This window comes from Diadema antillarum, unplaced genomic scaffold, assembly GCF_040938485.1.
Source record: "Diadema antillarum isolate AM-2024a unplaced genomic scaffold, OU_Dant_1.0 scf00000151, whole genome shotgun sequence".
In the NCBI taxonomy this organism is placed as follows: Eukaryota; Metazoa; Echinodermata; class Echinoidea; order Diadematoida; family Diadematidae; genus Diadema; species Diadema antillarum.
This window is the reverse complement of record NW_027271040.1, coordinates 3,080,219-3,096,055: the sequence shown is the minus strand read 5'-3', so window position 1 is coordinate 3,096,055 and position 15,837 is coordinate 3,080,219. Positions and strand designations below refer to the sequence as shown.

The 15,837-nt window shown below is 39.0% G+C and overlaps 1 protein-coding gene across 1 annotated transcript in view; it reads right to left on the bottom strand.

The window, feature by feature from the left end:
• Positions 1-8,242: 8,242 nt before the first annotated feature.
• LOC139721850 (neuronal acetylcholine receptor subunit alpha-10-like) overlaps positions 8,243-15,837 on the bottom strand; it is a 52,333-nt gene continuing 44,738 nt past the window's right edge. Inside the window, exons 4-7 of the mRNA XM_071633169.1 lie at positions 15,472-15,581; positions 10,556-10,769; positions 9,341-9,659; positions 8,243-8,769 (exon numbers count right to left, since the gene is read on the bottom strand). Coding sequence (XP_071489270.1) covers positions 8,243-8,769; positions 9,341-9,659; positions 10,556-10,769; positions 15,472-15,581 — 1,170 coding nt within the window. The remainder of the gene's footprint in view (positions 8,770-9,340; positions 9,660-10,555; positions 10,770-15,471; positions 15,582-15,837) is intronic.

The following is a 15,837-nucleotide window of genomic DNA, read 5'->3' as shown; positions in this document are numbered from 1 at the left end:
CCCATTGTCGCTGATACATTTATTTATTTTTTTTAGTGTACACATGAACTTTGTCCCTGCCCTGGATAAAATCATTCCAATAAGAGCCCCTGGAAGGAAGCCACTCACTGACATTGTTTGAGCATTAAAGAACTAGAAATCTTCTTGATATACTGTTCCGTATTCAAAAACGTGCCATCAGAAATATCAACCATGTCGGATATTTGTCCCACACGAATGATTTATTTTTGAAAAATAAAATACTGAAAATATCAGATCTGTTCAGTTACAACGTCGGCATATTTATGTACAAATTTTCTGCCAACGAGTTACCGGATGTTTTTACTAGCATGTTCAGAAAAAACTATTTGATTCATAATTATCCTACCCGCCAAAGTGACGCATTTCACCTTCCACGTACTCGAACAATTTTCGCTAAAAAAACGATAATGTATACGGGCCCTAGATACTGGAATGACCTCTCCCCCGAAATAACAAGCTGCTCGTCTTTACATTCCTTTAAACGTAAATTAAAAGAGTTTTTATTGAGTGCATATTTTGCAGACACTGAACAGTCGTAATGTCTTATGTAATACTGTGGTATGTTATTGTCCAATCAAACATTTTGTCAACACGTTACAGATTCCATTTAGGGTCTTGCCATGGGGCTCTCTGAATTCATAATTAGCAATTCCACACTCTACTTCGTTTCCCTCTCTTCCTCTTTCCCTCTGCCCCTCTCTAACCTTCTATGCAGAGCTTGACGGCAGGCACCAAATGGCTTAATAGTTGTACATGTTACTTTTTGTGTCTTACTGATCATATCCTGGTGAAAGTTTTAATGCAACAATAGTTTATAGTATATACACCAAAGTAGGCTGTATAATAATGATGGCTCGGTCACAGTAAGTTCATATTAATGTATAGTTTGTTTGTTTTTCTTCTACTTCTTTTTCTTCTTCTTTTTTATTACATAAAATTTGGCAACCTTACATCATCATTCTGGTCTTCTATCCGTTCTCCGTTTCTTTTTCACAAACACTGATTACTCGGGGCTTACAGCCAAACAAGCTAGCTTTCATGTAGGTCCCGTCATACTTCTCTTTGATCAACCCCATTTCGATTTCGATTTTGACCAGTTATCATTACATGTAATTACTGTGTTATCACCATGTATATTGTTTGTTTTCTGCACATTGTTCACAAGGTAAAAGAACTTGTCTGGTTTCTGTTGTAATGTTCATAAATGAGAAGTATGAAAATAAAAAAATAAAATGAATTGAACACACTCGGCTCCCTGTACGCACACATGGTTTTACAACAAGGAAACACGAAGGAAGTTCAGTAAGAAGTGTGACCTTCCCGAGTTAAGCGTTTGCTTGGTTAGCTTTTAGTTATAACATCTAGCAAAAGTTGGTCACTGCCAGTTCATCTAACCTGCTATAAACATTTCCTTGCAGTTCATTCCCAGTATCGCATTAAAGGGGCATTTCAGACGATTTTCATAAATTCACATCATGTAGTACATAAATCGACAGCTCCATGTATAGATTCGTGGAATCTATTTTGGTCCTTGAGCAGAATAAACAGAAAATATTAAACATATTACACTGAACAGTGTTGATGACATCAGAGCCTCACATATTTCAGGTGTATTTCAGCGATGTAGCAGGGTAATTCCACTACAATACCGCTTCCTCAACAAGTTCACCTGTGGAGAATCTGTGCATGCCTTCTTCTGTTGTTCTGTTGCTTCCTTGAGTCCCAACTCATGCATTCTGTACTCGGTTTGACTATTTTATAGTTGTTCAATTGTAAAAGTCTGAAAGTCATCCGGAGGTCCCCTTTAAAAGCAGTTAGTGTCTTTCAAGGAAAATTCCTGAATATATATACGTTTTCTCCGATCAATTTCATGGATTCCCCTATCATATTGCCTATTGATGTTCATATTTCAAGCACTCAGGTTCACGCATTTCACGCTGGCAGCACTAAATCAGCCTTCAAATAGAAACAAAAAACACCCTTCAAGCATTCACATGCACTATCCAAGTAATCATTGTTCATTTGCGTCATTCAGATTTAAAACAGGAGCATCGTTTCAATAATAAGCGTTCAAAGTAATTTCAAGCCGGTGAAGGAATCTCGGAGGTCATTCAAAGGCAACCGTGCTCCGAATAAGTGCATTCAAAATAAAAGGATAATACTAGTACCATCAAACAGTTAGCTTGAGGTCTATGTGGGTCTTTTTCTTTTACTTTGGAATGGATTGGGCTTCAGAATAAAGACATTTGCAGTAGGCCCAACTGACATGAAAACATGGCATTGATATTATGAAAACCTGTGTAATCACTTAATATCTATACGTGGAACATATTTGTCATCTTTGTTAATGCTGGAGAGGAGGTTAGAATTTAAACAGTTATTTGACCTTAACAGTCGTGCTCCAGTATATTTCACATTTGTGTTTAAGAAAAAGATGCCTAATCGTAGGGTCTATAAAAGCAAAATTATATTCCAATTCAGTTCATTGTACATTATTTTTTAATTTCATTTTCATCAATCATCCGTATTACCAGATTACAACGTACTGAATAAGTTTGGCGTGACGTTGGTGTCTTTTGATTCGCTATCGCTCATTCGAAAATATCACAGGCGATATGCAGAACCAATCGGAAAAGAAAAATTTTGTATTTTGATATGAATACATGTAATGTTCGTTTTAACAACTATACGTTGATATCATTGTAACTACTATTCTTGTTTACACTGCCTCGGGCTCCAACAAAGGGTCTCCTCAAACAACTTATATATAAAACGTATATAAAGTATAATTGGCTGTGAGGGGACTTTGTCCCTTGCCGGTTGTTCACAAATAAGTGTCCGGAAAAGCATACCCTGGCAGCAGCTATTCTTAGATTAGATTTTGTAGATAATAATACAGTCTTAGCTCACGCTTGTAGCCAGGATTTGATCTTGGGGAGGAGTCGAGGGTTTGAGGGGGGGGGGGGGGGTGTCCTCCCTACCGCAGTGAGTTTTTTTTTTTTTTTTTTTTTTGCATTTTGATGTGTAAACGGTGCGATTTGATGCATGTTGTGGGGGCATTTTATCGACTTGAAATAGTCCCACTGGTTTGAATACTAGGCAGCAATATTTGGATGTAGGTTATATTCAACAATTTGCCTATTAATATATATATATATATATATATATATATATATATATATATATATACATATATATATGTATGTATATATATATATGTAATATTGCAACTGATTGACAAATTGCCCTACATCGATGTAAAAAACAGTAGTCATAACAATATGTGCAACATTACTTCACTATGTGATAGAAGAGATGAGTTGTGTCGAAGGTTCGCTGCCTCATTCTATGCGAGATTCCCAGACTGGTTCCTGCCAACTCAGAGCAGCTTCAGAGCCCTAAGACATAGCAACAAACTCAGGGAGATCAAGTGCAGGACTGAACGTTACAGGAACAGTGCAATGCCTTATTTGACAAGGATTCAAAACTCAGCTTAAGATAGGTTGCTTAAAGTTTTCAAGGGGTAATTTCGTTGTACAGGTTATTTTACTATTGCTTTGTGTTGACATATATGCAGTATATAACTCACACGACATGTAAATGATTTAGAGATATTTGTTAAGTTTGAATATGTTTGCAAATTGTTAAGTTACTGACTGATAAGGTTGAATACTAAAAGAATTTCATGTGATTATTATTTTATATATATACCGTATTGTGATATATTTCTAATACAACACAATGTGAATATTGAATATGTATATACGATTACATATATAACAGGCAAAATATGTTTTTCGGTAATAATATACCAGTCAGTGTGATGATTTATGATAGTTTTGAATTTTAAGCTGAAGCTTGTTTTTTCAGTTTATAACAGGTTTTTTGAATTTTCTGATTATATCTCGCTTTTGTAACTATTTAAACCTCTCTCTCTCCTCCCCTCCCTCACCCACTCACTTTGTTTTTCTCTCCCATTATTTTCTCCAGTTACACATTATGTTCTATAACATACACGGGCATTACGTGTCTTACAAGAAATGAGAAAAATGAGATATAAATTCGATTTCTTGTGATTTGCAGAGGTTTTTTTTTTTTAGTTTCTCTTTTTTTGTAAGCCTCCGGAATCATTATCAAGCATTGAAATAATCACAATCCGCAATGCAATGATTTTTCACATGTAGTATGTTTTAATCAAAGTATGTTGTTAATTGGGCGGCAAGAACTCGTATCTGCAATGTCAAATATTTGGCATGCCGTGGTGGCCTTATATACTTGTGGTGGAGCAGCTGAAACTTGAACGGGACATCGCTTGAATAGTTTGACCAATAGTTCGAGGAAGTTATTTTCACCAAGATTTGAGATACAAGGTCTTGTCGCCTCAGTGACCATAATGGTATTGTGTGTATTTTTCATATAACATAATCTGAATTATAAACGTGGTATGGAAGTTTATTTTTCAGTAACCACAATTTGTTATACATTTTTCTTTATATATCTTATGAGATATGGTTTTATAATACATGTGTATTCATATATTCATATATTAACATTTTATAACATTGTAATTTGTTTTAAAATGTAAATGAAGTGTATAGTATCATTCTTAGTGTAATTGATACGTATTTAATTCTGAATTTCGTTCGGAAGCTTGTGTCAGGTCTCAATTAACAGAAACGTTTTCCTTTCTCCATCCCCTCCCTCTCTCCTCCCTCTCTGACTTTCTATTTCTCTCTATCTCTCTTTTCTCCAACTTCACATTAGGCCCGTGCATTATTATACAGTGATTCATCTGATTTTAGTACTGGCATTGGTTTGATTTAATTTGTTAGTTTTTTCCATGTTTTCGTAATCAAGTATAGTAAGATTTTTTTTTTGGATAGATACACGTGTGGAGGTACATGACATGACCATTTTTATGAAGTTCAATTTCCATGTGCAATATAGTATCCCTGATATTTTTTTTGTTCATTGTATCTTTTATTTTTTCTTCATATTTCTATGTTCTCACATTTACTCATGTAAAAATGTCCGTAATTCAGCCTGCGGGCTGCTAGAGATGTTACCAAATAAAAAATACCTTTTCATTCAAATAGATCATGGGCTTACATACTCGAGCAGGATTCGAACCTACTACCTCCTGATGTCTGGACAGGCGTCATCTCCACTAGAAAACTGAGCTTCCGCCCGACAGCTACATAGTATTGGGTTTAATTCTTGTGTACATGCAGCGGGTACTACTGCTTCATTAGTCAATTTGATGAAATTTTATGTTTGTTTGTTTGTTTGTTTGTTTTTTTGTTTGTTTTTGTTGCATCAGGTACTGTCACCCACTGGGACCCTTTCATTTGTTCTTTTTTTAAAAGCCTGTTTGTGTTGTAACACTAGCTGATAACATATGAATCAGAGGGAATGCAAACATTTTCTTTTCTCATGCCGAGAATGTTATTGCACAAATCAATCCTTTTTAATACTTGCCAACACGCAAAGATGTTAAACAATGTGATCACACCATTTCTTATTTTGCTTGATTCGTGTTTTGAGATCCTGCCCTTGCAAATCATCTCCGAAATAAAAAGAATGTTCAGTGGCACTACGAAATAGATCAAGCTTCAAGCATTTACAGTTGGTATGTCGTTACAGTAATTGTAAATCTCCGAACGATTATTTATTTATTTATTTTTTTTTTTGCATATCACACACCGATTCCACGAATTTCAGAAAAATGGGTAACATAATATAACAGAAGCGAAAGTTTTCCATTTATTTTCTTTTTACTGTATTAGTGGCTTAAGCTTGATGATAATCATAATCCCAGTTATAATGTTAATAACCTAGAAAGTATGAAATGGTAGATTACATAATTCTCGTGTGATTGTAATTGCAGTCACTCGCATTTCCAATGATACGTAACTCTTGTCGATATCAATAATATTTATTTTCTATTATCATACTGAAAAAGGTAGACATCAAAACTACTTCCATAATAGCAGACGCCATTCTTGAACTGTCGTTGCTAGTAAAATGATACATGTTTGCATTCCGTAATTACCACTACCGCTATCACGCTAATGATGACTCAAATGACGATGGTGGACTTAAAATATTCTTGCGATTGCGAATAAAAGGTGATATTCAACTAGTATCTACATAAATGAAAGTATAAAGAAAAACAGATGTCTGACACATCGGTTAGGCGCTCATTGTCTATGCAACATGCTCGTGTGTGTGAAGATGTGTGTGCTTGTGAAATAGACCGCTTCTGTAAATGTATTACAATTAATCATGTTTATGGATGTTCCTTTTCCTACAGCCTTTTATAGTAACGAAACATTTCCTTCACCTGCTCCCTCCCATAACATACCATAGGCAGGAATTCACTTAGTTATTCCTAGGACATGAAGGAAGGACAAGCCTCCGACAAGCTTTGTTGTTGTTAGGCTACCATGGCTACGGTCACAACCCCCAAAATCAGCCTGCTCGGCGACCGGTCGGCGATTTTGTAGACAATCACGGTCTGACAGCGACCAGTGATCGACCAGTGACAGACCAGGCACCACTGATTTTTAGGGCATTGGTCGGTCGCCGCTGAAGCTTTAACGCGGAGTTAAATTTTCAGCGGCGACCGACCAGTTTTCACTCGCTGCCCAAAATACGGTCTGTGTCCGAGCGGCAACCGCCCATTCACTGACCAAATCGAGCGGTCGCCGCCGAGCGATTTAGGGAACAAAAATAATAGAGACAAAAATGACAAAAGCACAGAAGAAAACGGAGGGAATAGATCGAGCGGTCGCCGTCGAGCAATTTAGGGACTAAACATGATAAAGATAAAAATGACAGAAGCACTGAAGGAAACCAGGGACTAGATGGGGAAGAAAAGCCAGGGCAATGTGGAAGAAGCAGGGGGAGGGATAAGAGGCAAGGAAACCTCACCAACATCTCATCATCTCAACATCTCGGCAACCAACATGAGGGACATGGAACACAGCGACAATCACTTTGGGGCAAAGAGATGAAAGCTTACTGTTAGGGTCGATATTTAGACTTGATTATATGGTTTAGTTATCTTATCATTAATTAAAAGCCTATTGAGTGAAGAGGTCATGAATGAAAATATGAAATTAGATAGGAATAGAAAAATACTGTTAAATACAGAAGCAAACAAAGATGTTTGGGAAAAGTCTAATCTATTCTAATCTTTGTTCAATTTTGGGTTTTCCTCCCTTTTCTTTGATTTCCTAATTTCTAGTTATCCGTGGTTTCACGTAACTGAGGTTTGGTAGTTGGTACAACTCTTGAAATCTTTAGCCTCTAGTTTTATCTTAATTAATCAATTAATTGGTTATCACATCACAAATCACATTATATAGGTAGGCCTACATGAATAAACCCATGTAGCTTGTGAGAAATTTCCGGCAGAGACCGGTGGACGGCCGTCGTTACGCCAATGGGACACCAGTAGATGACCTATCGATCACCCGTCGGTCGCTGAGGGAAATCGACAGGGCATCGCTCGAGCATCGCTGGGGTTTTATAGCCTGCTCGACACCTCCAAAAACTGCTGGGCCGTGCCAAAAAAATTCAGCGGCAACCGAGCAGGCTACAAATCGGTCTGTCGCCGCTCTGAGTTGTGACCGTAGCTGTAAGGGCAACGTTTGTGAACAAAGCACTCATAAAATCTGAACGCATTACAGAACCGGTCCGTTTCACATCTCAAGCATGTCAAATGAGCGAAATTCTTGTGAAATAGTTCAAGATGATTTCATACATACACACAATTCATCAATGCAAGATCGCTCAATCGCTTTCCAATGTACCATGACCAGCGAAAGTGGACTAGTAGCAATCTCGTGGCAGAAAGTTAAACCTGCAGTCATTAATCGTTTAGACTGGGCTTCTTGCAGACGATACTGATAACTTCTAAAAGCAGGACAATGACAAGTTCTAAACAGACTTTGAAATTCAGCACGGTTCTCTAGTGTCAAGCAAGTAATGATCTGAAAATGCTAAAGCGTACTCAGTCACAAGAGTTTATTTTGCGAAGTGTATGCATGAAATTAATGTTCTAATGAAAAAAAAAATCGATAAAGGTCAGAAAACTTTGCACTTTGTACATGGGCAAAATCATATTTTTCAGTGCGAAGTCCTTGTTATTAGAAATAGGCCAATGGTAAGGCAAAAAGATGAGCACATAATGATGACGTCATTCCTGTACTCTCCCTCATCCTCTGAAGGCGAAATAAAGCACTACGACAAGAATAACGACTAAGGTTGAAACAGCGACACAAGCTCCGAGCGTCTTGTCCAGTTTCCTAGCAACCGTCTTCCACTCCTCACGGATCAATTCGCGCTTCATCATAGTCGTCTCGTCATCGAAGTCCTCGTCGAAGTCCGCGTAGAGTTTGCAGGGGGCGTTCTTGTCAGACTTGTCATGTATGGAGGCGGGGATGTTCTCCGTTAGACTGAGATGCACGTCGTTCTTGCCTTCTTTCACCAGCGACACACTGCAATTGCTGCTGCGTCGGTAGGCACCTTCCCGATTCTGGCAGGGCGACTTTTTGCTCTGTTGTCTGGTGAACGCCGCCCTGGCCCGCTTGATGGAGTAAGGAAGGAGACCACCTCGGAGAAAGACGTGTCTCAGCCACGATGGAACAGGCTCGTCGCCCAGGCGATGGTACATGCGCAGTATCATGACGCTGGCTCCCAGTGCAAGACAACTCATCCCAACCATGAAAAGGAAGAACATACCTGGAGTACAAGACAAAGAAGACCGTAAGGTAAATCAGTGTAAAGCACGCAAACATCACAATCAATGTAAGCATGTCACTTGGTAAAGTCACTATTCAAAAAAGTGTCATGCCGATACTTTCATAATTACGTGAGGTTGGAGAAAAGTAACGTCTGTTGATCATTTGTGTGTATGTGTGTGTTTTTTTTAATTAATAAGTTAGTCATATAAGGAATCGTATCAACGGAAAAGAAAAGACAAACAACAATGCTTTTCATCATTACGCTACCAGTTACCAATTATAGGCAACACCATGTAATTCAGATGAAAAAAATATTCAAGAACTGTGTGTACTTATGCACGACTCTTCTCGTTGCTTACTATCAAATTCGCAGATCTTGTGAAACCAACAGATGAAGAATAGAGGACTAGAAAAGCAATTAACATGTATTACAAAAATATTGCAGAAAACACACACAAGGAAACAAATTAAAAAAAGATAAAGCACGAAAGGGGGATGTGTTGGTAAAGGGTCGTCCCTTTGGTAAAGAGGTATAGCAGGATGACTTGTTTTGCCGGCCCGGAGCTCACCTAGGAGGGGGATCTCGTCCCCCAGGGGCGGCATCAGCTCGCCGATGAGCTGCTGGAAGAGAATCGACGCGAGGAGGTTCGCCACGGAGAACGAGATCTTCTCGCCTGACTCGGGCGGGACCAGGAACACCAAGGCGTTGATAGCCGACAACATGATACAGGGCGCCACCATGTTGAAAACGTAGAACTCGTAGCGGCGCTGGAGAACGAGCCTCACCACGACGTAGCTGAAAGGGTGCTCACAGCAGGAGAAAAACCGGAGCTCCCGCTCTACCATGATCGTGCGCAAATCCCAGACGCCGTTGTTGAGAAAAACGTTCTGAATTGATAGAATAAACACAAGATTCAAGTCCCGTTTAATTGTATTGATGTTAACATGACAATTCAAAAGGAAGTGTACATCTTATGTCACAGTTTTGTTAAAGGGCCCACCCGGCTTAATTGGCAGAGCGATAGGAGTATACGTGTCGATATTGCATTCACATTCTTATAACTTCTCGGTTTCCATATTACCACATTTCGAACTTGTACGAACTAAAAAAAAATCATGATGAGTAGGATGTAGTCTGCAACATAGTTAATCTTTCAAAATCAGGTTTCAGCAGTTGAAAACAAAAACAACACAGCAACTTTTGTGTCATAGTGAATCCGTTCTGGAATATTTCAAATTAGATATAAGAATATCAAGTACTTCATGTTACATGTATGTAAGGTCCTGTTTAATCGCCCTTTTTAAAGTTAGACCTACCTCAGTATCCGGCCATCACTAATCTGGATCTCTCTATTATCCGGACACGAACAGGCACCGGCTTGACTGCGTTTAACGTTTTTCTCTTACAAATTCATGGAATTAAGAGATTCGGGAAATAGATGTTGATTACCCTGATACCATGTAAATCTACAATCCAAAATATCTCTAGAAGGGACAAGACCAACCGGAAGGTGTAAATCTGCTCACAATCCATTTTGTTTTTACATTATTTGACTTATTAGACGTGCAAATATGATGCGAATCATCGTTGGTAACAGCAAAGAACAAACAAATAAACAAACAAAAACACAACAACAACAATACATTACGTTTAATACCTCTGCTCAGTTTGCATAAAAGTGTCTAGCTTGAGCATATCCCACTTATCAGGATGGGCAGATAACTGAGGATAGATTGTACATCATGTATCACGAGAAAAGCTCATCAGCTACGATCAGTGATACCTGAGTGGCGTCGTCGGAGTAGTTGAGGTCCAGTGACATGGTGTCATAGGCCCAGGAGCCGAAGGTCAGCACACACGTCTGGGTGTCGAACGGAAAGTAGCGCACGTTGATCTTACACGAGCTGCTGATCACCATGGGCGTGTACCACTCCACCATACCGTCCGGCTGGACGATGGCATTGACGGCGTCCTCGCTCTGAAAGTCCTTATCGATGCTGGGTGTGGAAGTATGAGATGGGAATAAAGTGCAGGAGGAAATGACTGCAGGAGTGAAAACGATACTACCGGACAAACATACTGTCGCTCCACATCTATTCAGCGATACTCTAGTAGGATAGGTTATCATATTATCTTAACACTACAGTATAGAAGTGGGCACTCGTCACGAGGTCATTTCATAGCAAAACAGTGACACGAGTGGGTGCGGCTGGGTCATTTCGTCTCATGACACGTTTTGCAGGACATTGCAGGGTCGTCTTTTTCTTTACAAGAAGCTGGTTAACATGACTGGTTTGTTTAATTTCAGTCTGCGATTGATTTCTTGTTGTTGTTCTGTCAGCATATTTTGGAGATATTCAAACAATGAGATTTTAACACTTTCTTCTTAAAAAAACGGTAACAACACAAGGATGAACATTTATTCAACTTTAAATAAGAATACAATATGAACGCACATGTTGTATGATATGAAATAATGGGTGAAGAGACAAAAAGTGACCCGCCATGACGAAATGATTCCGGAGTCGGCATGGTGGAAAACAGCTGAGATGAAAAAAAAAATCACGTTTGAAATCATCAGATTGCCAACAGTAGTCAAAATCAGTGATTTCTGTTATCGGCATGATTATGTAGTCCAAGAGTTTTTCCGCCATCTGTGGAAGTTTCGTGACTAAATGATCGAAAGAAAGACAAAAGTTTGCCTGCAGGCAAATGTTGATAACCGCTTGGAAGATCAAAACCGTGATCCGCTTTACTTGTAACAGCCATGCCGGTCCATTTACTTATGTATTTATCTGTCTATCACTATTGATACGAGTGTGTTTGTGTAGATTACCAATCATTAATGCATATTTAATACTTTCAGCATTGTTCACGCAGGACTGGAAATCATCAACCTCGTATCCTCGATTGAAGTGTATTCTAATCGACAAAACAAAATAATCAACAGATCATGCACTTCAGCCGAGAGTCTGAATATGAGATAACAGGTTAAAACCCTGGGCAATTGGCGTACATGATAATAATGTGTATGAAATAAAGTATGGTGATACATGGCACATTTTTGTTCCCGTCTGGCTCAAGGTCCAAGATATCTTTAGTGAGTCATGCTATTACCCTACTTGGCAGCTGATTTCTACCCATCCGGTACAAGCTTGTCATTAATTACATTGATATTCAGGACACAGCACGCTAACAGATAAAATGTAGGTCGAACTTCCATTGTCTGTTGATAGGCGTGCTCTTCTTCGGGCGCAATATGGCTACTCTATTAGAGCTTCATGAAAGTGATTAGCAACAAAGACGCCGCTGTATAAATGTTCATGTTTTTCCTTCGCAGCACTTACATTATTTATGTCCTAATCAGCAAACACATTATTTTAGACTAAACGGGATTGTGGACCGGCTTTTTTTCTAACCCAGCACCCCATTTTGACAATGTAGTTTGATGATGGTCGTGTTTGGGGGGGGGGGGGGGGTAATAACCATGAAGCAGTCATAATGTGGTCCTCCCAACTTATTTTTCTGTTTCATTCTTGCGTGGCAACATTTAACGATTAGTTATTAGCGGTGCAGCCCTAGCTCCGAAAACAGTGTAGAACAGAAATGGCCGAAGGCAACCTAGGTGCGAGCTTTGGTACACAATACCAAAGAACTCAATCAATATTGATTTAGGAAGACCTGTGGACCTAATCAACAATCGACGCCAGCAATCATCAAGTTTTTAAACAGGAATGAACTCATATTTCATGTGGAAAACACGAGTCTGAGTTTACACGCGTACTTTTCAACAATAAAGATGGTAACTTCGGGGCAAACTTTGGGCGATGAACGGAGGAGGGCTAACACAGTGAGCTCTGTCTGCACTCATCAGACGTAAGTGGCTACAACGAAACCAGCCAAAGAATCGTTTGAAAGGTAATCCGAGGATAAGGCAAGATTCGAGACTGAACTGCAGGGATGTGCTTTGACTCTCCAAGTAGGAATGAACACTAAAATTTACTATGTTAAAGTTGAAAATATCTCGTACATGGATGACAGACGCGCTCAGCCAGGGATTCTAAAACCTCCTTCGAAGTCCTTCTGCCAGAGTTAGCGTCGATAACGGTTTAAACTGGGGCATTGGAGGGGATTATGATTACGCCACACTTTAAACAACATAACATAACATAACATAACATAACATAACATAACATAACATAACATAACATAACACAACATAACATAACAATTTAAATCAAAATAAATACTGTCTTTGCCAACACAATCATAATAATGAAATTTTTATACACTGATTGGTTGTTAAACATAAATTTTCAACATCTTAGACATCTATGCAATCTTGATTTATGATCATGATAATTTTGTCATCTTGTATCATAAGCACGAAGATGCATCGGATTTGGTCTGTAGCTGAAACACAAACCAAGACTCTTTTCATCCCTACTCCCTTCCTTGTCCACACCACTCTCGACTTTTGGAACTCTCGGCTTTCTACCCACGCTGTCGGTGGATCATTCTCTCCTTAGAAAAGGCGACAGCTTATGATGCATTTTGGTGTCTTTCAGATAAATTAAGGCACCTTGTCGAACCAGGGAGGTGGAATAATTCTTCAACCTCCCTGGTAAGAAGCAAAGGGAAGAAGAAGGGAATATTGAAATGATTGCAACAACATCGAAACAGGAGGGGTTGTTAAATAATATGTTATGACGACGGATAAAGCAGAGCTCAAATAACTACATCATCCACACATAACCACCTAACTATCCTCAACGTCTCGTTCTTCTCAACTCTGTCTCTTTCTTCATTATTTGCAAGGTATATCTCCGACAAAATACAGTAACCTTTTGTGCCTTGGACTGCACTATTCTTAAAAAATCTACATTCCACGTCACACTCAAGTTCAGACGGTGATCCTTAACTTCGAGGATAAGCTCGTAGTTAAGTATGGGGCGCCAAGTGTCTCATTGTCCCTTTCGTCACGAATTTTTTTTTTTCGTTGACAAGGGACAACGTCAATTTCGTCAACTAAATGACGAAATTGTCATTCCGTGACGAAATTGTAATGTCGTTAGCAAAATGTTGATTTCGTCGATGATATCGATTTTGTCACTTGTCAACGAAAAAAAAAACGAAAAAGACCATGCGACACTTGGCGCCCCATGCATAAGTACAAAATTATTCTCGAAGTTACCTTATCCGCTAAGCTAAGGATCACCGTCTGAACGTAAGTGTAGTCAGAATCCATTCCGGAAACATAAAGCAGACAATCCCTCAGTTATGGTAATGATCAGAGAATCAACCCATAGACATTATGGTAGAATTCAAAATGATCATGGTGTGTGTGACAGGCCCTCGCCTGTTTGTTAAAACGGCTTTCCTCTTTTCAGCGAGACGCGCACCTCATTAAATGTATACACATAGGATACAAGTTCAAGCCCTGGACCAGGTCCCTGTTCACAGAGTTATAATCCATCGTAAGTTTTTCCTTAATACACTCATGTCAGCATGGACTTCTAATAAACAAAAATGAATGGCTAGTACTATTGAAACTTTTTATAACAGAGGCCCTATAGGTGTGGGATGATAATGAGCAGTGAAACAAGATGAGTCGCGCCAGTGTAATTCCCCCTCTCTGTCTCTTTCTTTTCCTCTCAGTCCTTTTTCTTACATATCTTATTCTCCTCATTCTTTCTACATTTTCTTTGTCTGTTTAACAGATCCTAATATGCAGTTTGCTCGTCTCTACCATGACAGTTTACACCAGTCTGAGAACTGCCTCGTATCAGCTGTGGAAAGCAAACACGACAGTGCGTCGTGAATTATGAAAACGAAAAGAAATGCTACACGAAAGCATATCAGAAGATGCGAAAGAAAACGTATTTGACACGTCCTTGCGTTTTACAGGATGACTGTTATCACCGCACCGTTTTGATATCAAATGATGCAGTGCATTAAGGCGTTCTTTCGGCAACATATTAAAGTAAGAAAAAAATACTAATTGCGGTTTAGGATTTTTTTTTCGTTCGACAAAGTTTTCTGTTCGGTATCTTTGGATCTTCCTTCTTAATTACTATAGCGTTCTTAAAATGTCAAAGAAAATGACGTGGACAAAATAAACGTAATGGCAAATAGAAAACGGTAGATAAAGACACGTGGTGTCAGCTGCAATGAAAACTTTGAAGGTGGTTTTCTCGAAACACAAATTTCCAGGCCCACTCTCTATGCTCTCCTACAGCATTCGAAATGTCTGTTCATGGGCATTTTTGTTTCATGAATCATATTTTATATTAGAGAAGAGGAATAGAGATAAAATGCCCTATGCCATTATCAGCAATCGGCCACTCCCGACTTATGGCTCCGTTGGATGTAGCGGGTCACGGACTTTACTGTGGTAACAGATAGTCCCGCGGAATGAGCGGTAAACTGTAATCTTGAGGATTTTTTTTAAAAGTCATAATGGACTGTACTGTAAGATAAGGATGGCCCTATATACATGCACTTGTAATGGCAATGGCAATCGTCTGCGGTGCGCTGTTGACGAAGCTGAAGATGCGGAAAATGATGAGCGTAGTAATCTGACTGTGGATACAGACAGACAGACAAGCAAGCAAACAAACAATTAAACAATCCCCCAAAAAGACAGAAAAAAGACAGATAAACAAACAAACAAACAAACAAACAAACAAACAAACGTACTTTTCTAACAACTTCACGTCCGGCAGCCAGATGCTGAAAGGAGAGACCTCCAGGGTGTCGATGCCGCCGTAATCTTCCTTGTTCCACTTCAGGAAATGGTCCAGCCAACTCTGGAGGAGAAAGAAGAGACAATAAAAAGAAAGAGAGGTAGATGGAGAAAAAGAGAGAGAGAGAGAGAGAGAGTGAAATAAAGGAGAGAAATGTATACGGAGACAAAAATATCGTTAAATCTTCACTGACCCATTAATATTGATTAATTGACTAATGCATTGATAATCAATTCTTCGTTTATTAATTTCCTTATTCGAGGAAAGACCCATACTGAACTACATGTGTTATTAAAATTGATCATTACTATATGCCTGG